The sequence below is a fragment of the Arthroderma uncinatum genome (assembly GCF_011692745.1).
Source record: "Arthroderma uncinatum strain CBS 119779 chromosome Unknown scaffold3, whole genome shotgun sequence".
NCBI lineage: Eukaryota > Fungi > Ascomycota > Eurotiomycetes > Onygenales > Arthrodermataceae > Arthroderma > Arthroderma uncinatum.
In genome coordinates, this window is record NW_022983865.1 from 4502765 (window position 1) to 4530401 (window position 27637).

The 27637-nt window shown below is 50.0% G+C and overlaps 9 protein-coding genes across 9 annotated transcripts; 5 read left to right on the top strand and 4 right to left on the bottom strand.

Annotated features, from left to right (window-relative positions):
* Positions 1 to 519: 519 nt before the first annotated feature.
* GIQ15_05129 (26S proteasome non-ATPase regulatory subunit 3) lies at positions 520 to 2567 on the bottom strand (the record flags this gene model as incomplete). The annotated part of the gene is made up of 3 exons (XM_033552546.1): positions 520 to 663; positions 718 to 2027; positions 2099 to 2567. 3 exons carry the CDS (start codon positions 2565 to 2567, stop codon positions 520 to 522), a joined length of 1923 nt encoding a protein of 640 aa, XP_033406276.1.
* A 1774-nt stretch (positions 2568 to 4341) lies between these two features.
* GIQ15_05130 (uncharacterized protein) lies at positions 4342 to 5218 on the top strand (the record flags this gene model as incomplete). The annotated part of the gene is made up of 3 exons (XM_033552547.1): positions 4342 to 4406; positions 4470 to 4832; positions 4900 to 5218. The coding sequence occupies 3 exons, from the start codon at positions 4342 to 4344 to the stop codon at positions 5216 to 5218; spliced, it is 747 nt and encodes a 248-aa protein (XP_033406277.1).
* An 893-nt stretch (positions 5219 to 6111) lies between these two features.
* On the bottom strand, positions 6112 to 7855 carry GIQ15_05131 (F-box domain-containing protein; the record flags this gene model as incomplete). The annotated part of the gene is made up of 2 exons (XM_033552548.1): positions 6112 to 7646; positions 7720 to 7855. The coding sequence occupies 2 exons, from the start codon at positions 7853 to 7855 to the stop codon at positions 6112 to 6114; spliced, it is 1671 nt and encodes a 556-aa protein (XP_033406278.1).
* A 72-nt stretch (positions 7856 to 7927) lies between these two features.
* Positions 7928 to 10155, top strand: GIQ15_05132 (transcription initiation factor TFIID subunit 12; the record flags this gene model as incomplete). Its single annotated transcript, XM_033552549.1, has 3 exons — positions 7928 to 8329; positions 8720 to 9835; positions 9901 to 10155. 3 exons carry the CDS (start codon positions 7928 to 7930, stop codon positions 10153 to 10155), a joined length of 1773 nt encoding a protein of 590 aa, XP_033406279.1.
* An 862-nt stretch (positions 10156 to 11017) lies between these two features.
* GIQ15_05133 (uncharacterized protein) lies at positions 11018 to 13999 on the top strand (the record flags this gene model as incomplete). The annotated part of the gene is made up of 7 exons (XM_033552550.1): positions 11018 to 11120; positions 11190 to 11249; positions 11375 to 11479; positions 11547 to 11978; positions 12064 to 12666; positions 12726 to 12896; positions 12954 to 13999. The coding sequence occupies 7 exons, from the start codon at positions 11018 to 11020 to the stop codon at positions 13997 to 13999; spliced, it is 2520 nt and encodes an 839-aa protein (XP_033406280.1).
* A 216-nt stretch (positions 14000 to 14215) lies between these two features.
* On the bottom strand, positions 14216 to 14677 carry GIQ15_05134 (uncharacterized protein; the record flags this gene model as incomplete). Its single annotated transcript, XM_033552551.1, has 1 exon — positions 14216 to 14677. One exon carries the CDS (start codon positions 14675 to 14677, stop codon positions 14216 to 14218), a length of 462 nt encoding a protein of 153 aa, XP_033406281.1.
* Positions 14678 to 15516: 839 nt separating this feature from the next.
* Positions 15517 to 16493, bottom strand: GIQ15_05135 (uncharacterized protein; the record flags this gene model as incomplete). Its single annotated transcript, XM_033552552.1, has 2 exons — positions 15517 to 16357; positions 16423 to 16493. 2 exons carry the CDS (start codon positions 16491 to 16493, stop codon positions 15517 to 15519), a joined length of 912 nt encoding a protein of 303 aa, XP_033406282.1.
* A 1329-nt stretch (positions 16494 to 17822) lies between these two features.
* On the top strand, positions 17823 to 23529 carry GIQ15_05136 (uncharacterized protein; the record flags this gene model as incomplete). Its single annotated transcript, XM_033552553.1, has 15 exons — positions 17823 to 17847; positions 17902 to 17971; positions 18033 to 18104; positions 18158 to 18593; positions 18669 to 18897; positions 18951 to 20323; positions 21265 to 21461; positions 21518 to 21544; positions 21597 to 21666; positions 21722 to 21821; positions 21877 to 21939; positions 21994 to 22017; positions 22067 to 22560; positions 22619 to 23170; positions 23254 to 23529. 15 exons carry the CDS (start codon positions 17823 to 17825, stop codon positions 23527 to 23529), a joined length of 4008 nt encoding a protein of 1335 aa, XP_033406283.1.
* A 1620-nt stretch (positions 23530 to 25149) lies between these two features.
* On the top strand, positions 25150 to 27620 carry GIQ15_05137 (uncharacterized protein; the record flags this gene model as incomplete). The annotated part of the gene is made up of 4 exons (XM_033552554.1): positions 25150 to 25253; positions 25313 to 26399; positions 26583 to 27281; positions 27417 to 27620. The coding sequence occupies 4 exons, from the start codon at positions 25150 to 25152 to the stop codon at positions 27618 to 27620; spliced, it is 2094 nt and encodes a 697-aa protein (XP_033406284.1).
* Positions 27621 to 27637: the final 17 nt, after the last annotated feature.

Below are 27637 nucleotides of genomic sequence, written 5' to 3' on the forward strand. Positions count from 1 at the left end.
GTCAGAAGTTGAAGTTCAAACTTGGTCGAAGCCCGGAAAGCTTGGTCTTGCATTTCTCCGTGCCGAGCTTGCACCCGAACATACACAAGACTTCACTATGTAGATAGCAGATGTAGATAGCAGAAGAAGCGAAGATATGATGACGGTGATTGCAAAATTGATTCGAGCTTGTGTCTAGGTAATGGCAGGCAAGGAGGTAGAAAAATTACATTGGGATTTGTTGTAGCAAAGACACAAGAGAAAAGATAAAAAGGAAATAATAAACCCCGGTTTGTCGGTTGAAGGACTGTACATACATCCAAGCTGGCCACTCCCTGCCAGAGACGCGTGTCTTGTCGTTGATCACAGGAATGATACATACACAGATGATGGGAGACAGCAGCCCTGGAGGGAGCGAGAGCAGTAACACTAGTGAAAGTAATGGGAACCATATGGGCAAGGGGGGAGACGGTATGTGGATAGCGAGGCGGCGGGAAGGGAGTATGTTTAGGGGGTATGTCTTTGCATACACACGGTTGACTAGATGCCCTCGAAGTCGCCGCCGGCATCGTCGTCATCCATGTCTCCTTCTACGATCTCCTTGGCCAGCTCTCTCTCTCGCTCGCGTGCCTCCTGAGCATTCTTCAGCTCGAGTCGGTGCTGGTTCATGGGAAACCTCATTGCCTAGAAACGCCATGTTAGTATAAGAAGTACATATGTTTATAGCAAAGTTCATACCTTGACACTCTCGTCGTGGAGACCTAAGCACGCTTGGATACGTTCGTGGAACACCTCGCCCGGTTCCTGGGTAGCATACACATCGCCAACCTCCTTGCTCTTCATGTAGCCCTGCTCATGGTCCAACGAAGCTTCGATCACACCATCTCTTATGGCCTTTGCAACAATGTACTCGGCGGATTCCTCGCTATCCAGGCCTAGACGGAGGCAGATATCGCGCAGGGAGATACGAGTGTAGGACAACGACATCATGCGGATACCAGTCTTTATGACATTCTGTCGTAGTCGGAGAATGAGCGTGTACGTGCTGTCTTTTCGGAATGCGGGCCCGTAGGTCTGGACGATCTTCTGGAATCCGTCTAGGTCGCCAACGCTGACGGCTCGTACAAGTAGGAAGTAAGGGTACATGGCGCGTTCCAAAGCTGCCTGACGGAAGATGGCACGGTCAGGGATATCTCCCATCAACAGCTCCACAACGACAAGTAGCTTCATCGACGCCTGGTAGAAGCCGCCTGCGCTGAGAGTCGATGGGGATTTCCGAGTAGCGCTCACCAAGTGCTGATGGGCGTCGGTGTATCGCAGCTGGATGGCTCGAATTCGGCCTAGGTAGTACAGATATCGAGCAATTTGGTTGTTGGACGCACCGGCGGGGAACTCGGAGTGTGAGATGAAGAGATCGGCTTGGGAGATGTGCGAGGTGGACAGGTAGTTGCGAAGCAAGAGGGTTGTAACGGTTGCCTGGATGTCCGTGTCTTTGCGCAGAACGGCGGTCCTCAGAGCTGCAAGGAGCGATTGCCGGATGGATATAACGGCGGCAGTTGGCGATGGAGGAAGTGGTTTTAGCTGCTCGAAAAAGAGAGAATAGTAAAAGTACACTCGGGCAGCCAAACAGTCCAAAGTCCTCCGGTTGTGCGTCCTCAGCCTCTCGACCAGCTTCTGTGAGAACTCAGCGCCCTTCTCGATAAGCTTCTCGTCATAGAGATGAATCTGGACGAGAATGGAAAGGTAGATGTCGATCTCAGGCAGGGTCTCCTTGGGCGATGGCTTGGACGAGGCCGTCTTCTGTTCGGTGACATCTTCCATGGCAACATCCTCGGCGACATTGTCGAAGGCAGAGTTTCTATCAAGAGCAGACAGAAGGAAGGAAGCGGTGGGATCCGATCGCTGGTACGCGGATGTAATGACGCTGGCGAGAAGGTCTGCAGACAGGTATTTACGCATAGAAGAGATCGTTCGTAGTACCCGAAGAGTGAAGCGTAGATCAAAGTGCACAACGGCTCTCTCGAGTAGTGTGAAATTTGTCCTGATATCTATCAAATTGTCAGTATCACGGTCATTATTAGGAAGTAGAAAAAAAAACACGGTTGAGAGAGAGACATACCTGACTGAGCTTTCTCGACCGGGTCAACCACTTCTTCGGCCTTCTGGGCCTCCTCGTCCTGATCTGTGTCCATCTTGGTCTCGCTACGGATCTTATCAGGCTCTCCCGATAGTCGGGAAGCTTTCGACGGAGGCACGACAACAGTCATCTCCTCGTCGCCGTCGTTGTCGTCGCGGTCGAGCTGCTTTGGTGATACAGACCCGTTCACATGCTCTTCACTCATCTGCACGTCCTCTGCACCATTTACGCCGTTCTCGACGAGATCTGAGCCCTTGGACTGCGAGGAGTCCTTCTTCGAGCCTGAGGCCGGTTTTCTAGCAGGCGCTGCCTTGCCTCGTGACGCCGCAGAACGGGTCGGAGCAGGTTTATCTTTGTTCGAGCTGGAGCTTTGCGAATTAGAACGGGGTTTATCGCCGTTGGCCGAGGCGTCTGATCGGTTAGAGCGAAGCGTTCGCTTCTCTGCTGGCATTTTGAAGCTATTGACCAGCTCCTACGAGATGGAGCTCTGGGGCCGGCGTTAAGGACAGCAGAACCGGGAGGCGAACGGAGCGTTGGGGCGTGAGGTTTGAGTCAGCGAGCAAAGCAGTAAAAGAAAGAAACAAATACAGCAGAGACAGGTAAAAGCAGGTCGGGAGACGCCGAAGACGAAGTTGCAGAGTGCACGAAGAGATGGTTGTTTGGGCTGTGCTGGTTGTTGCATGCGAGAGAAAGAGAGAGAAGTCGCACTTCCAGCTTCGCGTGACTAAGCAGCGTCTCAACCTGCGCGTTACTCAGCGACCTCATACACCATACAGCATACACCATACAACATAGCAGGCAGTATGGCCACGACGACGGCGTAGGGTGTTCAGCTGCGATTGGTGGCCTTCGAGTATGCCTATGACAGCACACGTCGTCCCTAGGAGCCTCACTACTCATCTTCCTGATGACGGAGCCTTGACGACAGCTATATCATATATCGATTTCTTCCGAGGTTAAAACATCAGCCACTCGATCAGCTCTTTCAGCTCTTTCAGCTCTTTCAGCTCTCATACGCAGTACCACAAGGGCAAGCTAAAGTACAAGCTCAGTCTCAGTCTCGGTATCTCATAATGGAGTCTGGACAGAATGACCTCTATCTTGACATTCAAGCGATACAGACTGAGATTTAGAGCCTGTGAAGCTACACTACCAACTTCTAGCTGCAGAATAGCTTAACGCTTATGCATCAGGATAACGATTGGTCGCTATATAGCTGTAGTAGCTCGCCTTTAGTGAGAGTATATTCAGCTGTCTAGTACAGTAGGTTGTGGTGGTTTACTGAAGGCACTATAAGGACGAAGGGCTGGTGATGATCGATTAGACGTGGAGAATGGCTATGGAAGCTCCGTTGGCTGTCTGCATGAATCCAACAATTATGATCCAGGCTTTAATATAGATCCATGTACTGGACGATGATCTTAGCAGACTCGAAGACACACTATTTTGCAGTCTATTCAACTTTCTAATCAACATGGTCAGTACCTCTGCTCATCCGTTTATCCCCCCAGCATCGACCCTGTTGGCTATGTCTCTAATACGATGACTGCTTTGGGCTCCTCGGTAGCTTCGGACTTGGGACTATGGTGATTATCGGTATAAGCGTGGCTACTCGCATGAACGATCTCTTCGGTCAGCTGTGGAAGGAATACGCCAAATCAGAGTCTCAACATCTGACCATAGAGCCATGCTTGCTCGGTATGGAATCAATAACAGCTGTAAGGCCTGATGGGTATTGTTTTTAGGGGTATTTTGTCTTCTTGAATTCTTTCTGGGTTCCTCTTCTAGTCTGTAAGAGAATGCATCTTATCCAACCCCTATCGCCGCTCTAACTGTTGCTGTAGTGAGCATCTATCATAGATTGTTGCCATGGTTGAAGCATCTCGACCACCGATTGATCACCTTGTTGGAAAGAGGCCATGAAACCGTCATAGCAAGGTCGTATATACAAAAGGGACAAGCTGAAAGTTGTAATAGTTATTGAGAGAACAAACTCGAGCTTCTTCAGTATATATATGCCAAGACCAGATGACTAATCCGATATATCTTTTGTTTACTCGGCGATAAGAAGAAAGTCGATGGATGAGAAACCACATAATAACATTAGAGATATTCCCCCGTTTTTCAGGGTGCCGATACTTGAATACTGGATTCTCGAGAGAACTATCTATACTCCTGTCAAAGTAGCTGTTTGAAGTGGTCATCTATACCCCGTTGATGGCAAAATGAGCCTACTACAGAACCACCTGGAGCAGATCTCTCTCTCCGCAGCTGCAATAGCTGACTTGTCGTAAGCTGTTTACCCATAGCCACGCTTATTCCGGAGGTTTACTCTAACATTGTCTTGTTCCAGCTTTCCCCCTCCAAAATCATTTGTGAATGCGCTTCTCCAACCCCACGATATCACCACCCTTATCCGAGACACAGAAGCCCACGAAAGAGCTCTTTTCTCAGTCGACAATGCCGCCACTAAATCTCAAAGAAGAGCGACTCGCCGAGGTACGATGTTCGTGGCAGAAACTGAGAAGGAGTCTATGATCAGTCGCATATATGCGGTGAGAGATCGTACGAACCAGTCTGCTGTTGCGCGGGTTTTGGGCGGGGATATGATGGATGCAATCAAGCGGTCGACGGCCGCGGCATCTGACAGGACTACAAGGGGCGGATTGGACATTGAAGTTTTACTACGAGGAGCTGATATGCTTTGCAACGTATAGTAAGTCTACTCCTAGACATGGCGCAACTGGATGGAGTTAGCTAATGCCAACACTTGTGCTGAATAGTCCAGTGGCTGGAGCCAAGGAGAAGATTGCTACCATACGGTCTCGCCATCGTGAGATTACAGATTCCCTTGTGCATCTTGAAAAACGTGTTGCCGATCAGGCTGCAGAGCTGGAACAGATGAATCACTCGCAATATAACGACGGTGACTACCCATATCGGACAGAGAATCCTGACGCAGCAGGGACTGAAGCTGTGGAAGTCACAGACGAAGATATTGAGCAGGAATTGGAAGCCATTCGTGAGCTAGAGATGAAAAAGCGACGCCTGGAAGTTCGAGTTACTGGGATGGAGAAGGATTTGGGAGGGCTACTACGATGAAGCTTTGGAGTTAGCGATCGTACCACAGAATCACTGCGTTCCCACTGCATTTTAAGTGCGGCAATGATTGAGAACGGTATCTGATGCAATGAGTACATCCAAAGCTACCGTCACCTGGCCTAGGTTCTAGATGACCTAACTACCGTTTTTCAAGGGGACGAAGGTGCAGCTCATGAAAGTCTGAGTATCATCCAGGCTATATGGCTGCGCGCAGGGGGTACACATACCCAAGCCCCCTATTTACGCTGACATGCCGCCCGGGGATACCAACATTTATACCAGAGGCCAGCTAACCGACTTAGACAGTATAGACCATGATTAACATGCCCAGATAATGGGATATTGGGGTGGGGAAGACGTCCTTCCGCCTCTAACGCCATTATATACGAATTATGTATTTTGACGTTGAATTATGAGAAATATAAACACAAAGATGTTCATATTCGTAATTTCATGACATTGCTTTATTCTAACTCAGCTAGGGGTTTTAATTGGGTTTCGAGCACCTCTAAAGTTCGTCGTTCTCTCACCTTTTGCTGCTTAAATTGTCTGAGGTCACTACACGAAGCAACCAGGGCAATTATCATTCCGTAAGAGGCCGATGGAATATTTATCCATGGTATTAGACTTTCTAGAGTTAAAAGGGGTTAGATACTTGGATTGCAAATAAAGTACTATGACAGCTGCCAATGTATTTGCAAGGTAAGATGAAACCCCTCGAAGCAGTACTGGCATTATTAACCAGACACAAGACCCGGACACAATCTGCAAGTTGAGACATCAGATAACTGTAGGCTGAAAAGATGGAAAGGACAGGCGGTGCATGTAAGAACCGAAAAAGTGACATAAGATGAGGCTTTCACTGCATTATCCTTTGCTGGAAGAGTTATCAGTTAGTCGAGTGAAATTCCGAGAAAGGCTTGCGTGATGACACTTTTCCTTGCTCCTGTTCCAATAACTGGGCACCACCTCGCGCAAGTCTTTCCGGATCCACCAGGATAACCTGGGTTAAAGCTTGACTGCGAGACTCTGCCGGTCTTCTTCATGCCTTGGAATTCGAATGTGCCTAAAGCGTCCAATTTTCGCTTATTGGATTTACCTGTCCATTGATAGGCCGAAGGGTCCAGCTTTGTAATTGAAAGCTTATCGTCTAACGAGAAACGTTCCTGGCATAGACTACGGAAGGTCTTGGAGACTTTCGCGCAGGCCAGTTGAGTTTGGGGACCGATATATGAAATAATTTCAGCGTATATCTCTGTTGGGAACACTCCTTGATTAAAATTCGCAGTCTCCATGCTGACCTTTTTATTGAATAAGCCTTGTAACATTGCAAATCCCCGGGATGCGCGATAGGGTGGTTCTGTCTCAGTGGCGTGAGGGTTTGGGCCTGACATGTCATTCTCGGGCATGCGACGAGGATGGAGGGTGACAAGTACAATTCCGGTGTGTCTGACTAGTTTCAAGTCATCCTTCACAGATACCTCCACAAAGAGAGCAGTGATGACTGAAAATATCACGATTTGAAAATGCGTCTTGCCGCCCTGTACCCCGAACTCCACTGCCTTTGCGATTGCAGCATCGGTGTCCTTTTCAAGTGTCTCTGGTGTGACAAGGCTGATGAGGATACCTTCGAAATAGTACATGCTACCGGGAGGGGCAGATCCAGCTTCCTGGGCTGGGGCATGACATCCTCGACCAAATATAGGGAGCATCTCCGTTTTGCCATCAGAGGTTTTATTAATAATAAAACCATTCGACTGTCCCTCGCGTTCGTAGCCACCGCACAACTCAGCCGGATTAGAAAAGTAGTACTGACCAGCTGCGAGTGATAGAACAGCAAACGCCACCTCCTGGAAAGCGAAGTCCTGAGGCCCCCATTGGGGGAGATACTCCCAGAGACGTGACCAGTACGGCTCCAGTAAGCATTCCAAGAACATCACCGCAACAATATTCTGGAGGGAGGCATTGGGTATATTTATTTCAAAGGAGGCAGTCTCTAGCGCGGGGCAACTGTATGTCCCGTACACCTCTTTATACCGGTCACGCTCAGCATCATCCACAAAGTACTTGGGCGTGATCGGATTGAATGAGGCTTCAGGGCAGATTATAGTGGAGTAGGACTCTTCCGTTTCGAAGGCACGCAGCCAGCGGTCCCGCGGGATGTCCCAGAGGTTGAAGAACAGAGTGTTATTCACAGTGAAGACTTCATTGTCAAGGTCTATGAGGTAAATCCACTCGATGAACAAGTCATTCCCCACCTCGCAAAGGGTAGAAGGGAGTATCTCAACATCATCTATTTCCTTCCAGACAGGGTTGGCCTCGGCTTTTTTTGCAGCGACATCCTGTATACGTTCTTCCGTAACGCAGAGCGCTTTCTCGAGCCGTACCGATAGCTTTTCATATTCTGCCCGCTTTTTCTCTAGCCATGCTATTCGCCACAAGAAATATCTCCATTATTCGTATGTCTCTTCATTCATGGGACGCGTATGTTAGGATCTCACCTTTATATCCTTCCGGGTCGACGGGTATGACTGCCAGGAGATTCTTGCCGAGATAACTAGGGTAGCTATCGTAGTGGTTGTAGTATACCCAGTATCTACCCCGATGGCGCACGATCTTGTACCCCCTGGTGCCCATCTTGGTCGTGTTAGTGGTTAGTGAACGCGTAGAAGGTGAAGTTGTAAGTTGTAGATATAAACAAAGTCGAAGATGAGGTCATGGCGTGCCAAGAGCTTTTGCGGCGTGAGGCTTGAACTTCTTGTCCTGCGATTCCTTTTCAACCTCCAACATCCAACAAGCTCGCACATCCAGCACCACCGTCGTGTCTACGCTTCATCTGATCGATTCCTTATTTATACGGCTGCACGGCGACGTATATACGGGTGCGCCATCACACCAGAGCAGAGCGACTTGCGAGCGAGTGACGAGCTTCGCTGGGAAGCAAATATGGAGAACTCATCGGCACCATCCAACACCGCGCATCCTGGCCAGCAGCCTATGCAGCAGCAGCAGCTATCGAATCTAATACGTACCGAGCAGGTCCAGAAGCTGCCTCATCTTCCTGATGCCCAGAAAGCGATGCACACGCAGGCCGTCAGGGGCTGCTGGGAGGTGCTCCAATCGCACCCGCCTACGTCGAATGAATATATGAATGCACAGCAGAGACTCACAACGCTATCGACACAGCTGATGAGGGGGATGAGATTGTACCAGCAACAAAACAGGGGACAGTTTGCTAATCATCCTCAGGCTCAGGCCCAGGCGCAAGCCCAGGCACAAGCTCAAGCTCAAGCAAAGGCGCAAGCCCAAGCCCAGGCACAAGCACAGGCTCAACAGGCTCAGGCTCAAGCACAACAGCAAGCACAGGCTCAAGCGCAAGCACAGGCTCAGGCTCAGGCTCAAGCTCAGGCACAGGCACAGGCTCAGCAGCAGCAGGCGAAGCAAGCTCAGGACCAGCAAGGACAGATAAATCGGGGTCCAGTTGGGGTAAACCCAGGCCAGCAAAAGCCACAGAACTTCCAGGCCCTTTTCCCTCAGATCCAGGCCAAGGTCAACAGCCTAAACTTCATTCTCCCGATATCGATAAATAAGGACCAGGCGGAAAGCTGGTTACAGGAAGCGAAGAATCGATATGGTGCAGCACTACAGAAGCAGGAATTGGGGAAAGTGAAGCTGGCTGAAGTGCGGCAGGCGTTTCAGCAACGTCAGGGCAACGGTAACCTGACGGCCGACGAGATAACTGAATTCAAGTCGAGGCAAATCTACGCCGACAAGCTATATAGAGAAGGAGTTGAGTTCCTTGCAAAGTTCAAGGAGCAGCAGGATAACTTCCGACTCCAGCACCAGCAAGCGGCTGCTGCTGCTGGCCAGCAAGCAAACCAAGGAACGCAAGCTCAGGCTTCTGGGGGAGCAGATCAACAGATTGTTAGCCAGGCCGCCGTCCAGCAGGCTGTTCCTGCTACTACAGGAACTCCTGCACCGCATACTATAAACTCAGCCGTTGTTGCAGCAAGACAAACCCCTTCTCAACCGCAACAGGGCCAGCTTCCTGGGGCAGGAGTAACACTCCCACAAGCTCAGCAACAAGGACAACAACAAACACAACAGCAAGGACAACAGCAACCAACACAGCAGCAACAGGGGCAAATTCCGGGTATAAAACAGCAACTTCCAGATAGCGCAGCTTCAGCTACCATCTCTCAAGTTCCACAGCACCAGGGCCCTCCACGCCCACTTTCACAACAAGCCGCAGTCGCTCAAGCACAGCAGAACTACTCTAACGCAACCATGCCTCAAACACCCACTCATGCGCACCCTCAGGCCTACATCGGCGATCGAAACATGGAGACACGCAAGATTCACATGGCCATCCCCAAAAATTTGAATATCTCTACTACCCCCGAGCCTGTCAGCATGGGAGCATCCCGCCCTACCCTTACCACCGGAGCCAGTCACGGATCCATGGGAATGATGGGACAGCCTGCGATCCAGAAGCACCCTGGCTACGTTTTGGAAGGAGAAGGCCAGCGCGTGCTTAGCAAGAAGAAACTTGATGACCTCATCAGACAAGTAACTGGAGGTGGGGAAGGAGAGAAACTCACGCCCGATGCTGAGGAGGTATGTATTCCTATATTCCAGGTATTCCAGCTACCATCATCGTCATCTAACACCCACTCTTACAGTTTGTTCTCCAAATGGCCGATGATTTTGTCGACGACGTGATCACCGCTGCCTGTCGTCTTGCCAAACTTCGTCCATCCTCCACTTTGGACATCCGCGACATCCAGCTCGTCCTGGAGCGCAACTACAACATGCGCATCCCAGGCTTCTCATCAGATGATCTACGTACAGTCAAGAAGCCGCACCCTACCCAAGGCTGGATCCAGAAGATGACCGCCGTTCAGGCTGCTAAGGTGACCCAAGGTCGCGCAGAGTAGAGGGTGACGGGTATGTCAGTCAAACAGTGTACTCCTTACGACGTGAAATGCCCATGCTACGTCCTATTATTGCATTTCTATTATGTACTGGAAGTTTGGGAGGGGGTAACGGTATTTCTCTTTTTGTCCTTGTGATTTCTTTCTCTCTGCTATGGGGGGTATTACTGGCTAGGAGCCGCGTATGGTGCTTTTGGCTGGGAGGGATCTTATCTGCGTTCATCGGTATTACTTCTGGCTCCTCTTTTTCAAGGCTAAAGCGCGGTTATAAGGAGTTATGTACTATAAGCTAGGCTATCAAAAAAGACATCCCTTCACTAGATTCGTCTCCGAGTAAACACACCATGAGAACACACATCTTGCTCCTTCAACACGCTAAACACATCACGACATCTGGTGATGATACATCGTCTTCCCGCCATATTCCGCTTTCTAAGCTAACCGCGAATCAAAAAGAAAAGAAAACCCTCGAGCGCGGTCTGATACAGGTCTTGTGATGCGGCTGACTTCGTGCCTGTGCCTATGTTTCGATCTCTACCTCAAGATGGAACATTTACGTGCACCGCAGAGTGAACCTCGCATCATATGAACGCCATCAGCTGCTGGAATAGTAGTGATGCGCCGCCTGCCATGGCCAGAATCCTCTTATATTCCTTGTCTTGCCTTCCTTTGAAGCTGCTCAGCCTTATCAGCCCTTCGTATACCCGCATGCATTGACAGACGATCGGCGTCCCTAGTCTCCTGGGCGATTTATTAATGATCTGATCGTTGACATTCAGCTTCCGTCCGCCTTTCTCTCGTACGGAGTTCACGTTTGCTCTTTTGTTTCCTTGTTTTCTTGTTTCCTTGCGTTGTTGCGTGGAAGATGGATGAGCCACTAGTTCGTCCTTCGATAAAGCATCGTTGGAGCAGATCTAGTATCCCACGCCTGCAAACTGAGAACCTCCTCTCTCCATCTTCGAGACAAGGTAAGTAAACTGTCTTCGTTGCAGGAGAATTCTACAGCGTGTTTAAGTAGCTAACTAAATGTCTATCAGGTCCCTATACCCCCTCGACGCGTCTTGCGGAGCAATTACCTCCTGATATAAAGCCGAGAAGTAAGCCTCGCCGGGTACCCTCTTTATGATTTTAGCCGGTTACAATTATCCGATTGGATAGTCTCCTGCTTGGAACGCGAACTGGCTGGTTAGAGGTGCCGTGTGTAACTGACTGCTGCTACTAGAACGACCGTCACGACGACATGACCTGGGTCCGAAATGGCACAAGGAGTACTCGGAGATAGACCAGAACTGTGGTCGTGTTTTGATTATCGATTTTGTGAAGCAGGGTATGTTGGGACAATTGAGATCTCTTGGACTTAGTTTATTAACGCTGACCGGATCCGTGAACTATAGAAGCAAGCAAAACGCGTATGCGCAAAGTCAGTGCAGAAGAGATATTCGATATCAACGCCCTTCGAAAAGTGTACAATAACCCCCATCGAACCAACGAGGCCGTGCTGCGAGTTTTCCACGTTCAAAACGCCGACTGGGCTACAGAGTATCTGTTGAGAAAGTTCAATATAGACAACAGAGATAACCTTGTCGGGAACGACTTTGGGAAATATGTTCGACATAAAAACCCCGAGAGGCGCGGCGGGAGACCTTTCTTGAATGGCAAAACGTGGAAAGTGCAGTATGATCCGTGGCGGGGAGTCAGTAAGACTTCGTTTGGATTGGACTATTTGAAGCAATATAATAAATCCGCGCATATCACATCTGGCCACCGTCGAAGTGCTGAGGATGATCAGTTGAAGATGATGGAATTAGATGCCTTTGGGGATGAAGGTAAATAAAAACCACCACTTCAGCCCCAATACAAGCAGCATCCTCTAGCCGCCAACTCTTTTCATGAGCTTATTTCTACATACAGATAACCCAGCACATGGCTACGATGTTTATGTCCAGCGCCTTAGCTGTTATATCCAGCACAAGCAAACCCCAGGGGCCATTTTACCGCCAACTGAAGACCCAGACATCAAGAACCCATATCATATTGATGAAAACCAGAACGGTGAATCACCAGAGAAACGCAAAGACGTATATATCCCGCGCCTGGACACGCTAGATAATGGTAATGCGATTCTCATCTTCGATAATTCTCACACCGGCTGTCTGGACGACACGCTCATTCCGCCCCGTCAAACATGGGAGGAACGGTGGAGACGTCTTCCCTTCTTCCTTGCCTTTGAGTCCAAAGATCTAGTTGAAAGTGATGAACAGCTTGCTTTCCAGAGTTCAAGAATTATCCTCGATGATATATTCAAAGTGTTGTCGGCAAGTTGGGATTCATTCCTAGACCAGGCTATGGACCACGTAAGTATTCTAGAAGATAAGATATACGAGAGGCCAGCAGATGAGACCCGCGCTCCGGAGTTATGGGCCAATTCGAGTGTGTGGCTCAAAGTTGAAAAGCTGCTGTTTATTCATATCGATATTGTGAAGGATATGGTGACAAGATTGCAAGATCTAACAGGTATGTTGATAGTTTGCCCCACGCATAATGATATATCATTACTAACCTACCATATGTAGATGATGTAGAGTCTGATGACACCTGGTTAGATGGCGTTCCGGGAGAGTTCGAACGGCTCAGTACCGTCATTACGGAAGATTTGATCAAACCGACAGAGAATTTGATTTCCTTATTATACCAGTCCGTCTCGATACGAGACAGTCGGCATAGTATTCAGTTGAATGTGAGCAGTAAGTGAGCATCTGTCGGCCCAGCCTGGGATTGAGATGATTTAACTCGTAGCCTAGTGTGGCGCCTGAGCTGGATCACCTTCATATTCCTCCCAATGACCTTCATTACTGGATTTTTCGGTATGAACGTCGACACCTTCAAGGGCGATCCAAGTATAAAATGGTACTTCATCGCTACTGTACCATTCATGTTCATGGTCCTTGTTCTCTGGTATATCATAAAACATTACCTTGCAGCTAGGCGCCAAACTCCACATCAACGAGGTATATATGAGAACTTCTTCAACGAAATGGCCAATAATAACCCATCACTCTGGTCCCGAAATGGACCGCGTGATTATGTCGTACCACAAGGTATGTTGGCGCGGTTGAAATGGCGTTTCATCAAGAACTGGAGTGCACCTGAAAGGACAATCTTGATGGATGCAGACGGCGGCGATGGAAGTGGAAGTGATATGGGGACCATCTTTAAGATAAAACAATATCTTATCCGTCGATGGACTTCGCAACTTCGCGATAATGAAGCTGTTGTGGCAGTGGCGCTAGAAGAAGGGACAATGGTACCCGATGATGAGAATATGAGCGATGCTCACAGCACGATTGCCGAAGGGTTGGCAGGAGCTACAGAACTGCTTGTAGTCCCTGCCACGCCGGCCATTGAGACACAGATAGTGCCGGAGTTTAAGACCTTTGATCCAAGCAAAACAGGTGAGGTGGATGAACGCCACGACTCTACGATTCCAAGCTCGGCGTTGTCGTTTATCAGTGGTGCGCATCGCCGAAGTAGTAGCGCTGGCAGAGCTAGCGGACTGCTGGTTGAAGAGGAAGATTACCAATGGCTGAGCGAACGAGGTAAACAAGGGAAACAATGGGCGTGGAGAACGTCGAGTTCAAGGGATAGAAGTGCGCAGAGGAGTTCTCACCAGAGCAGCCACAGCCACAGCCAGGAACGGGAGGATAAGGGGAAAGGCACTGAGATGACTGAATCGCCTCCCGTGGCTACTGCTACCGCTGCTACCGAGACAAGGCCGGAGACGAAGGATAAAGATAACGATGAACCTCCTTCTGCGGAGATTGTTCATCCTAAAGAGACGGAACATTGATTCGAGTGAATTGATCTATTCCTTTGGCTAAGCATTTATGCTTAATGTTTAGATGTCTCGGATTTTAAGGGGACGTGCTAAGATAGATATGATACCCCCTTTTAGACTGTTTATACTTGCTCTTTTGCATATAAATTCAAGCGTTGATATTTACAAGCGACTCTCTCTCACGCAACCTCGCACATTGCATTGCTATCTTCCCTTTCACTTCTTCTCCTACGGCACAACCTTGAAAGCGAAACATCCTGGCCCCGTGAAATAAACATGCACATACTCCGCCTCCAACTCCTTATCCCCAAACACCTCACTCTCTAGCGTTTCCATTAGCTTCGCTCCCTCAAGCACTTTATGCCAAACCATCATGTTTCCCGCATCATACGCTCGCACCGTGAGGGAACGAGCATGATATTTCTCCGGAATTCCCAGCTTGTTGTCCTCACTTCCGTCGTACAGCGTACAGTCATCCGCATGCACGAATATCGGGCCAGCGCCACTATAAGGAGTGTCGCGGTTATCGGGAAGAAAGGGGTTATAGGAGATGAGAAAGACGTCTTCGTTTAGGGAAGCATTCTTCAGACAGCGACGGCACGGAGCTCCGCCGAATGTAGGAGTTATGGTCGACCGAATGGTGGTTGGCTGGTCGATGTCCACGGCGGTAGGGAGAGGGACAATTTTCATGTTTTCGACTGCGTGGGTATTGTTTGGAACGAAGGAGATGTTTGAATGTTTTGATATTGGGTTGGTAGTTATCTTTATGAGGTCGATGGATAGAAAAGAGGATGCTCGATTGAGGGAATAGGAGAGCTCATATATAGATCTACAGTACGGAGCAAGCATGTACATCCCGTTGTTGCATCGTACACGCCCCCTTGGTTGTTGCTAATGTAGTCAATCATATCCGTCCATGTTATCTGCCGGCCATCTCAACGAGCCGTGTTGTTGCTCCCAATGTAGTCAATTAGATTTTCCCTTACTTATTCCATCATAAACTTGACGAGCTCCCCTGGTCTCTATGCCGGGGTGCGTCATCTAGGTTTAACTACAGTTTAGAGTGCTCGTATTCCTTTGCTGCCAATATGACCAAGCACAAGGGGTTAGATACTAACATGTCGAGGGATGATCTACTGCGTTCTTGAGGCCTAGTATAACAATTCGGCATATCATTTCTTATCATACGGAGCATCATATAAATAGCAAAGCTTACACGACACAGCTCCGTCCTTCCATTTAGCCGGTCGATAATGACCTCTGTGCCGTCCTGATGCCGGACCAGACCAACAATACTATAACCAGGCGCATACGAAGTGAGCATAAAACGGGAAAGGAAAGTATGGTGAAGGTCGGTGGGTAGGATAGAAGTGACATCAAGACATATCATGCTGGCCCGCCAGCCAGCCAGCTATAGCTATCCATACAAACAGCAGATGTACCCTCGACCCGTCAAAGGAGATATAGTGAGTAGAAGTGAGGTAAATAAAAACACAAGTGCGAACAGGAACTCATTCCACCACATCAGGTCATTGACCGTCGTCGTTCTTATTGACAGGTAACGGCGACCGAGCCGTAGTATCTACCACATCTTCATCATACGTCATGCCATCTAGCATCTGCGCATCGACACCAGAAGCGCGTGGCCCTGGTGTATTTGAGCCAGCAGGTGACTGCGGCTGCTGTTGAGATTGATGCTGGTATGTGATTGGATGCGAGAAGCGACTCGAGGTAGGAGAGCCTGCGACAGCTGTAGTACTGACACCCGTCATGGACGAGGACTGCCTACTTAAGCCTGCAGCAGCTACGCGTTGAACGGCGGTAGATATCGGCCCAGAGACGGTACTGTTTGCTCCCTCCCCAAAGCCAACGAGGCTGGCATTCCCTTCATCGCTAAAGGCGTCTGTGGAGCGCGCATCCGCATCGTCTGCATCAACGTCCTCGCCGACTATTGGCTCATCATGACCGTAAACGTCATCACTTCCACTAGCCCATGTCGTCCGAGTGCGTCCACCTAGGCTTCCCCGACTCACACTCTCAGTTGCACTGGCACTACCAACCGTACTTCGCTCCTTGAGCATATGAGGATGCGAGTCAAAGTACTCTTGGCCATGGTAGGGTCCGCTATAATAGAGTGAGTGGGGGTTACCACTGGTACCTGCCGGGCGGGCAGAGAGGCGTTCAAGTCCGGCGAGTCGCGAGATACGGTCTGCGCGTTCTGCATCAAGGGTTGTGGTGGAAGTTTCGGATGCGTTGGAGGAGGAACGATGTGGGCGGTGGGTGTGGGGTCGTCGAGCTCCCTGGTGGCCGTCCTTGATGGCCACGGTGGACAATGCAGAGAGAGAGGTTGTTCCAGAGTTGGGAGTGCTTCTGCATTTATAGTTAGAGGAGAGTATCTTATACGGGGCGAGTCAGGGGAGAAGAGCAAGACTTACGGCCCCATGTCGGAGGGAGTGAGGGGGTCCGACGGGGGAGGGGGAAGGTTAATAAGCGTTGGTGTTGTCATTTTGAGATGAGAGACGGAGATGATCTGTTTCTATGTATAAGAAGAGAAGAACTGGTATCCTCAGTCAGTGTTCTACCCAGCGGTTAGCATGCACTCGGTGTGGCGTTTGTATAAGCCATAGTAGCCTGGTAGAAGTATACTTACCCTGGAGAGACGTGCGTAGTCGCAAGCTGTAGTCGGTGTTGATATGGGCTATATGTTAGTTAGATGAAGCCGTGGATGGTCCTTCGAAGATGGTCGATGATAGATTGCTGTAGATGTACTTGGTGTGATTGCTGAGGAAGAGAGAAGGACGTCATCGCGAAGGATGCGGAACAACTTCGTGATATTATGTAAGCATCACTCTCACTTTCACTTACATCGACGTAGTTCCATATTAATAGACAGTATATGTATTGATAGTCCTAATTAGTACCAATTAGACATCCTAGAGCTCTATCAACCTATACAGCATACTGGTATCACTGTAGTATACTAGATATCACCGCCTACCTATACAGCATACTACCTCGATCATCCACCTTTCTCCTCCTTCTCTTCCCTTTTCTTCTCCTCTATCTTATATCCTCCTATCCTCTACATCTATCCTTTACATCCTGTCATCTATACATCTCTATCATCATCATCATATTATCATCACCATATCTATATTTATCCTTGTCAGCCCTACGCCACGTCGCTGTGGATGACTAAGCATGCACGTGCCAATTCGCTTCTTCCCACTTTGGGCGATTCTTCGACTTCCTTCAGCTTCACCTTTTTCCCTTTTCTTTTTTCTCTTCTTCTTCGCCTCTTCTCCCTCGCTCTTCTTTTCCTCCTCACGCCCTCGCCCTCGCCCTCTCGCTCGCCCGTCCGCTGTCACCAGCCCAGCGTCCGTGGAGGATCCCGTCAAGCCTGTCGCCTTCCGTCAGGCTGTCTCGACTTTTACACAGAAGACTAGCGGTGAACAGCGCATCGCTAGAGTTACATCTGCATTCGATCCTCGCACACTACATATCGGTGATTTCGACCTTCGTCTTCTCGCTGGCATTCACTTGCCCAGCAGACTTCGACCGGAGAGAAAAGAGACTAGGCAAGCAGTAAGCAAGCAGGAAAGAGCACGCACACAGCCTGGATATAGCAAACTGCAGCCCTGCAGAAAGCGCACGCAAAACCGAAAGATCTTTCCACAGAGAAATCAGAGAACCAGAGAATCCGTTGGACTGGCCAGGAGAACCCGCTACTCTCGTTCTTGGTTATTCTCTCGACTTTTTTCTTTTCTTGGAATATTGCTGCCTGAGATATTATCCTACATTTAGCGTCGACCTGTTTCTGTGGCTTTGAGTAGTCATGGCAGCTCCGACTCAGCTTGCTTGTAGGTCTATTTAGCCAAAACTAGCGGTTATAGTATATACTGACTGTATTGCAGACCGCACGGTGAAGGATATCGGCATCCTAGATGCTGCGCCGGTTTACGAACCCTTGCCCGGTTTTGTTAGGTACATATACCGCTATAAAGACTTTTACAAAGAACTCCCGTAGCTAATACATTTTTGCTAGACCAGAAGGGAACCTGCGTTGTACCGCATACTCTGCCTGCGGCCGATATTTCGCTTGGGCAGCCCCAGAAGGGTAAGTTCTACTCTGTTCATCTTTGGAAATTGCTCCATTTTAACGCCATGTAGTGTCACCGTCATCGACCCTTCTGTCGGCCATATAATCACCCAGCTTCCCGCAGAAAACGTCTATGAGATTGATTTCTCGCCGCTGGGCACCTACCTTATCACCTGGCAACGGCCATCCAAGGATGCCAACGGCGACGCAGTCCGGAATCTGAAGGTGTGGAAAGTCGTAGAATGCGCACGGGGAGCCAACAATGATGACACGCCAGACGAACACACGGTTATTGGTAGCTTCGTGCAAAAATCGCAGACAGGCTGGAATCTGCAGTATGCATCAGACGAACAGTATTGTGCTCGTGTCGTGACAAACGAGGTTCAGTTCTACGAGAGTGGGAACCTCTCTACAGTTTGGAAGAAGTTGAGGGTTGAGGGAGTCTCGGATTTTGCCCTTTCGCCAGGCAAGGGGCATGCCGTTGCCACCTTTATTCCGGAGAGAAAGGTACCTTCACCAACTACTCTCTTTTTAGTGGTCCTCGTATCGTTGTTTCGGATGCATAGACTAACACCGGTGTAGGGCCAACCTGCTTCCGTCAAAATATTTGATATGCCCAACTTCAGTGCCCCAGTATCCCAGAAATCTTTTTACAAGGGTGACAAGGTGCAGCTGAAGTGGAATAATACGGGTACCACCTTGATTGTCCTCGCCCAGACAGACGTAGATAAGAGCGGCAAGAGTTACTATGGAGAGACCACCTTGTATCTCCTCAGCGTCACTGGGGCGTTTGATTCTAGGATCGACTTGGGTACGTTCGAAAGATATCATCATATTTTGGATAACAGTGCTAACTCCCAGCAGACAAAGAAGGCCCAATCCATGATGTTACGTGGTCGCCAACTTCCAAAGAATTTGGTGTCGTGTACGGCTACATGCCTGCAAAGACCACCATCTTCAACACCCGTGGGATAGCTACGCACTCTTTCCAGCTTGGCCCACGAAATACGATCCTCTTCTCTCCACACGGCCGTTTTGTCCTTGTTGCCGGTTTCGGTAACCTGGCTGGCCAAATGGACATCTACGACGTGGAAAAGGATTACAAGAAGATTGTCACTGTTGAAGCCTCCAACGCCAGTGTCTGCGAATGGAGTCCAGATGGCAAGCACATCCTCACGGCAACGACTAGCCCCCGCCTGCGTGTTGATAACGGTGTCCGCATCTGGCATATTTCCGGTGCTCTGATGTATAACGAGGACATGAATGAGCTGTATTCCGTCTCGTGGAGACCCCAATCTCCTAACAGCCATCCGCTGGGATCGAATCCGCTCCACCCAATGCCTAACCCGCACCCTTCTGCGCTAGCATATCTGAGCACCAAAAAGGCGCCCACCAAGCCCGCAGGTGCATACCGGCCGCCTGGTGCTCGAGGACAAAGCACACCCTTAGCTTTCCGTCGCGAAGACGAAGGTGGTGCCGCATTCGTACGTGATGGTGCGTCGCCATTCGGCTCGAACAGCGGTCCAGCCGCAAGCCCCTTTGGAAAACCACGCCGTCGTGTTGTGCCTGGCGCTGAGCCAGCGGAAGAGTTCTTACCACCCGGAGCCGCTCCGGGAGGCGGTGTGGCTCTTCCCCCTGGAGCTGATGCCAGCGCAAACGCAAACGAAAAACTGTCCAAGTCGGCCGCGAAGAATAAGAAGAAGCGAGAGGCTAAGAAGGCCAAGGAGGCCAACCAGGGAGGAGAAGCTGGCGAAGCGTCCATCCCCACGGCTCCCAGTGCGGACAGGCGAGACCGCAGTCGCTCCCGAGGACATAGGCAGCAGCCCAGCGGTGGCGCGAACGGTAATAACGTCAACGGCCCCAACCTTGGGCCTAATTATCCTCGCGGCCCTCGCGACCGAAGCAGAAGCACCCACCGCCGCCAGCGCAGCGATGGGCGCAACAACCGTAATGGTAACGGTAACGGTAACGGCCAGCAGCCTCAAGACCGTCGTGCGCCAGCTGTCAATGTCAACACCGGTGCACACCAGCAGACTACACCACCAGATCTAACTGTTACCTCGCCTGATGGCGGTAATACAGCCAACGCCGCACCGGACGCTGCGGCTATTGCTCGGGAGAAAAAAATGCGCGGTCTGCTAAAGAAGGTCCGTGCCATTGACGAGCTGAAGATGCGTGTTGCTGGTGGAGAGAAGCTGGAGGAGACGCAGATGAAGAAAATATATACTGAAGACTCGGTGAGGGGAGAGTTGGAAGCTTTGGGATGGACTGGCTGAAGCGGAGGATGGAACGAAGAGAGGAAGTAAACGAGTAAACGAGAAAAATGATATGACCTCATTTATTTGGGTTATTCCTATTCAATTAGACGCCCGCTACTATCAAAACTATTTCGTAGACGAGCGTAGACCAGACAGGCGACTTGCCCAACGTGAACGTTGTTTCACGGCCTTGTATAAAAATCTGTCTGGTCGTTATATTTAAACTCCGACGACTTCAACTTCAACTTCACTCCTTCAACCTCAATATCAACGATGGCTACTAACATTGCCTGCTACGGTCTTGGTCCAACCCTGCCTCTAACAGCGATGACATCACTCTATTTCATCTATCTTAATGACCTGATATGTCGTTTTTCATGCTTCATTGCTGTACTCATGTTGCCGCTCTGCAGCGCAACAGATGCTCCAAGTCCTCCATCGCTTAGCATGAATCTGCTATGATGGCCATTCACCTTGCCTTATTCCCTAGCCTTCGCCTAGTTAATCCCTGCCTGTATCTGCATCTGACTTCCGTTGTTCTGCGCGTTCATTGGACAAGGCACGTCACGGCGCTGGTTTTAAGCGCCGGGGTTCAGTGATGCAGGAACAGGCACAGCAAAAGGGAAATGGGACCGGAGCAAGGCTCAAGAGAATATATAACCCATGAGATGCAGCGACCGATCAAATGCTGTGAAGATCATAACTTAGGTTCATCGATCATTTCGAATTTTATCTACGCCTCCTTTGCTCAAGACAGCCGAAAGCCATACCAGTGGCTAGATCTCGGAATAGGGAGTTACTGGATATTATGAGAGGAAAGTGGATTTTGAGAATCCTTCCAGCTTGAGATCTACTTAATTTTTGCCTCATTTATTCTCTCTACTGCTGCATCTCGACTGGACTCCCACGATCTGATCTAGTTTGGCGGGATGAACCGGCTTCCGAATGGCAGCGGCCGGAGTCGCCTTCGCGGTGGCATTGAGATGTCACATATGCCCTGGCAGGTACAGGAGCAGGAGAGGTCCAGAGTGCCTCCGCTAGCGAGGATGTTGATGTCCGGCGAGATGAGCGGAGACCCGCCGAGGAGTTTGAATATGAAGGAGAAGTTTGATAGATGGTATGCACTATAAAACCCGACGCCTTGCGTATACGAGCTAACCCTAACCGCTACAGGATGGTGAATGACGGATGGAGGAGGCTGTATGTTCTCCATTCCGTACTCTTACAATGTATATGGCTAATTCAAGGACAGATTCGTCGTCATCTTTGCCCTGGTACACGTTCTACTATTTGTACTTGGTATGCTGAATTATGGTCTAAAGGTATTTTTTGTCTCTACTCGGGCCAAAAGTTGTGTTTTATTGACATCAAATGCAGGATAATCTCAGCAAGGCTAGAGGATTGCTCGGGTCCAGCTACCCCATTGCCAGGGCGGCTGCATTAGTCCTTCACTTCGACGTTGCTGTCATTTTATTTCGTATATCTGCCCGATGAACCACTCAGGATATCCTTGGTAGCTAACAGGACTATAGCTGTCTCTCGTAACCTTATTTCCCTTTTGAGGAGAACCCCCTTGAACGGAATTATCCCGTTTGGTACGCTCACACTCATATCCATTTTAACCCAATATATACTGACAATCTATACAGATAAGAGCATATCATTCCACCAGAGTACGTCCATTGCCTCTATATTTAGTGCCCACAACTAACATATACATAGTAACGGCATGGTCCATCGTCTTCTTCTCTATACTCCACACCGTCGCTCATTGGGTCAATTTCGCCCGAATCGCAGCCGCCCAGGGCCTAGGAGCAACAGGCTTCTTTCAACTCAATTTCACCACCGGCCCTGGCTGGTCTGGGTATGTCATGCTGATATCCCTGATAGCAATTGCGGTGACATCCCTTGAAGGCCCGCGAAGAGCCAACCACGAGCGTTTCTGGAACACGCATCATCTGTTTATCATCTTTTTCATCTTCTGGTCATTCCACGGAGCGTTCTGCATGATCAAATCGGACCTACCGCCATTTTGCGATGGGATAGGGGTATTTTATCTCTACTGGGTATTTGGTGGGGCTGTATATTTACTAGAACGCCTCATGCGCGAGGTTCGCGGCAAGCACAGGACCACTATTACGAAGGTCGTACAGCATCCAAGCAATGTCTTTGAGATCCAGCTTCGAAAGGAGAAGACAAAGATGAAGCCAGGACAGGTACGGCGTCTCTTGCTTTATTTTTATCTTACGCATTACTATGCTCACCAAAGAATAGTACATACTGATATGCTGTCCTGTGGTGTCAATATGGCAATACCACCCATTTACTCTCACCAGCGCCCCTGAAGAGGACCACATCTCGGTCCACATACGCTGTGTTGGCAACTTCACCAAGGACCTCGCCAAAGCTGTCGGGTGTGACTTTGACCAGAAGGAGCCGCGAGTGAGCACGCCCTTCTACGAGCAACGCAACAAACGCGAGTCGACCGTGATCGGCGTCGATGCCAATACTACAGAGCCAGACATCGACCCGAGACTGCGCCGTATACTACCGCGCATATTCATCGACGGCCCCTTCGGCAGTGCATCCGAGGACGTGTTCAAATTCGAAGTAGCTGTGCTGGTCGGTGCCGGGATCGGCGTCACGCCCTTTGCTTCGATCCTGAAGAGTATCTGGTATCGAATGAACCAGCCTCAGAACAAGACACGGTTGAAGAAGGTGTATTTCTTCTGGGTCTGTCGGGACTTTGGCTCGTTTGAATGGTTTAGCTCGCTGTTACTCGCTATAGAAGCACAGGATAAGTATAGTAACATCGAGATCCACACGGTATGTCTTATTCTCTATTGAAAGAAGGATTCATGTCTTATCCCCCCCATTGAAGAAAGGGATCCTTACTGACGTGCTCTCAGTATCTGACGGCCAAGATCCAAGCTGACGATGCAACGAACATAATGATCAACGACGTCGACGCTGACCGGGACGCCATCACCGGCCTCCGTGCCCCGACGAACTTTGGCAGGCCAAACTGGGACATGGTGTTTCGGTCTATTCGAAAGATCCATACTCCGGCAGAGGCAGGCGTGTTCTTCTGTGGTCCCAAGGCCCTCGGAAGCGTGCTGCATGTCAAGTGCAACATGTACTCTGAGCCTGGCTTTAATTTTGTCTGGGGCGAGGAGAATTTCTAATCTGAGTCTGCACATAACACTGTAACCTACATCTCAGCAATATCAAGTCACTGTAACTTTCCATATGGTCAGCAATCTAATATTGTCCACGGTCTGCCTTGTCTGACCATCTGCCTTTCCTGCATAACAAACAAAATGACCGTCCTACCATCCTCCCCCGCGCGATATCTCGTCTCCCAATGTTTTCGTGTTTTCTCAATGCATCTATACACGTGGTGCTCTCCGGAGGTCTGGCGGAACGGCCGACAAGGGGGTAATATGAGAGAAGGAGAAGAGCCGCCCGGTTATCTCGCCTCTTCTCGCTTCATCTTTGCAGGACGACCGCACCGTCCGGTGACCACTAAGGATGACTTCTCCGGTTCGCCGCGCCTCCGCACTATATTACATATAGCGATCTGTGCATGTTCATTGCATAGCCGTCGCCGTACCTAGTCGAGAGGTGACTGGCTAGGAGCCCTGCCAGCCTTGCTCATTACCAATCCCAGCGTCTAGATCAGTTATATACAGTCTCTATCGAGCATGGGAAAACACTCTGTAACCGCCTCACGCCCTGGACGCCTGCGAGCCGTCCAACACCATACCTAGCGAGCACGTAAATCTATGCTAGGATCAGACAGCCATGAAGACCCCTCGTTTTCTCTATGTCTGGCAGGTTTTGACTAAGGGACAGTTCGGCCTCGGTGGCTGGAAGACGTATGGAAGAACCCAATCCAAGTACAACCCCGTACCCGTATACTGACCTGTGATCATTGGCAGGACGGGAGACAGCGTCAGGCCTGAAGGTGTCGACGTCTCGTGTTAAGTTTGCGGCCTTTTTCGTCTTGCAGGGCGACCAGGTGGTCGGTGGCTTAGCTATTACTACTACAAGGCTGCCCGATAAGTTGGAGTCCTGATGATGCTACGGCTGCCTGTAGGTTTAATGCCTTCGAGCATGGTGTACGATGGAGGCTCCGGATGATGTCTAGAGGCTGAATATCCGGAGCCAGAGCCTCAAGAGATATCTTAACCAGGAAACGGTCAGCTATTACACCTTATTGCTTTACTTTATCTACGGCCTAATTTTCGGTTGTGGTTTGCAAAAATCATTGCTAAATGCTACCACACAAGCCCCTGTATTAGTGTATACGACAGTGATACCCTATCACAGCAAGGGCTCCTTTACATGAATTACTAACACTCTTCTACCTCTATCTTACCCCCTCTCTTTACTTCTACCTCTATCTCTTTACCTCTACGGAGTACCTCTATCTCTATATATCAATTTATCTCTATCTCTCTCTCTCTATATATAACTATAACTATATAGTCTCTATCTACGGCCTTCTATATGGAGGGTAAGAGTACAGTACAATGTGTATGACCAAGATTAAAATAAAGCAACTTTTTGCAACTGTTTGCAACATGCCTTATTGGACAGCTTGTCTCTACTTTAAATACTTTATCCATGGCAAGGCATCCGCGAACCAGCTTGGCCTTAACCCTGCGAAACCTCAACTTCAAAGATTTATAGAGACGTATATATAAAGGGACTGGACATCCAGGACTTTATCAGGTAAATAACATTCGAATGCGCTCTGGCTCTGGCTCTGGTCGGCCGGATAGCTGGTTGTCGCCCGTATCATGCTCGTAGACAACGGCCAGCGCGATACAGCTGCTCTCCAGGCCGCTGCACAGGAAAAGGAGCTCCGTCTGCCGTCATGGGCCAGCTTCGATCCAATTGACCAGTATGCGCCCTCCGATGCTGCTGCTGATGCCAGTGTCAACCGGCTAATCCGACACATAGATCCCTTTCCTCGTCGCCGGGCTCGTCGCCGCACTCGCCGGTGCCCTCGCCGACAGCGTCAGTCTCCCCCTGTCCATCCAGCAGAGACGGCTCCCAGTATCAATATCAGTATCAGTATCAGTCTCATGTCCATGTTCAGTCCCTGGATACGGCCGCTCTGCAGAATCTGAACATCCGCGAGCGAGAACGCACGCCCAAGACCAGACGGTACCACCAGACGACTGCCACGACGACGACGACGACGCCAAAGAAACGCCCAGCGTCCCAGCGAGATGACGACCAGCTCGGGGCCGGTCTGCCGTCGAAACGGTGCTCGCACTCGCAAAAGATCGAGCGCGGAGGCGTCGTCTTTCAAGCCAGGCCCAAGGCTGACTCTCCGACGGCAGATGTTCACGTTCATAACGACAACAACGACGACGACGCGCCGCACAGCATGCCATGTACGCTCGATCTCGTCCTGCAGCCAGAGACCAGGCAGATCACCGAGGACCAACTAATAGTGGAAGTCCAAGGCATATACTCCGGACTAGTAATGGTGGAAAAGAAGTGTGTGGAAATCGACATGCAGCAGCTTAACAGTCGCTCTGAATTAAGTAACGACCAGTGGGAGGCCCTGATAGCTATTCACCGCACTCTACTTCACGAACACCATGACTTCTTCCTCGCATCGCAGCATCCCTCTGCTACTAAGCGGCTCAGGAAGCTGGCCGCTGAGTACGGGATGCCGGCCAGGATGTGGCGGCATGGAGTGCACTCGTTTCTGGAGCTGCTGCGGCATCGACTCCCCGGTTCGTTGGAACATATGGTCTCCTTCATCTACATCTCCTACTCTATGATGACGCTCTTGCTCGAGAGTGTGCCTGTCTTTGTCCATATCTGGATCGAATGTCTAGGTGACTTGGCCAGATATCGGATGGCAGTAGAGGAGACTGATCCGCAGGAGAGGGAGAACTGGGCGGAGGTGGCCAGATACTGGTACAGAATGGCTGCAGACAAGGGGCCTACTATCGGCCGCATACAGCATCATTCTGCAGTTCTAGCGAGACCGCACATTCTCTCTCAGTTGTTCTACTATACCAAGTCCCTGGTATGCGTGGAGCCCTTTGCCAATTCGCGGGAGAGTATCTTGCTGCTCTATAACCCTCTGTTAGAGGAGCAGCAGCAGCAGCAGCAGCAGCAGTCAAAGCCACGCCATCCAGTTGTCCTTGCGTCATTCGTTAAAGCGCATGGCATCATGTTCAAGAAAGAGTCCGTCCTGTCCTTCTTCCAGCAGTCTCTGGACTTCTTCTCCGCCCTGCCACAGCATATCGGCCGGGTAGGGGAGAAGTTCCGAGAACAGGGCGTCCATATATCATGCACCAACGTTGCGACTCTCTTTATTAATGATATCCCTGCACCGGGTATACTGACAGCCTCGTATGCCACCGCTCTGATCCAACCGGTTGAGTCCAGGATAGCTTCTGCCCGAACCTACTGGAGCCGCTGCACTCGTTCCCCCACTCCCAGTTCCATGCTCGATACCATCCCTCGCTCGTTTGATACCAAATTTAACAACACCCTCAGTCCTTTCCACCATACAGCCTGCCTGTCCATGCATACGTTATCTCTCTTACTACGTCAGATCGGTGATAAAAACGTCCTTCCAGCAGTCCACGTCTCTCTAGCGTTCTTATATACGTTATCTCTTACCCCAGAGGCCATGCATGTCTTTGAGCCACTCATTCCTTTCCGCGATCTAGTTATCTTTCTTAATACCCTGAATCGACAGCGTGTAAGTGAATCTAAACTGGCAAGTGACGACTTCCCGCTTCCGGAATGTCGGGATCTGGGCGTCACTTATCATCTGCCTGAAGACTTTGACCTAAGGGGACTAGACTGGACGAGACTCTACTTCCCAGATGGACATTTCGTGGACAAGGAGCTCGCGGAGGACGAGGAACGACTGCTGGAAGTGCCCAGTACCACCCTCGTGAGGGCTGAGAGGTGTTTGTGGCTTGGATGCAGGCTCGCTTCTGTATGCATCACCCCCTTTTTCAGCATTCTGCCTTTTCTCTTTTCTCGATTCTCGTTTCTTCTTTTCATGACGCGGCACTAATACGGATAGATGGATCGATGGTTCACGTACGACCCGGCCCTGCGCAGGTTCGAAGTCAAAGACCTCGTACTACAGCTTGAGCGTTGCTCAGAGCGAGTTACCTTCTTCAGGAATGCCGCGGAGGTCCTTGCTGGAATGGAGCCATCAGCGCATACGCCCGACTCGACTTCTAGTCTAGAAGTGAGAGATCCTCCAAAAGTACCAGACAGGTGAAACCGTACACCATACAG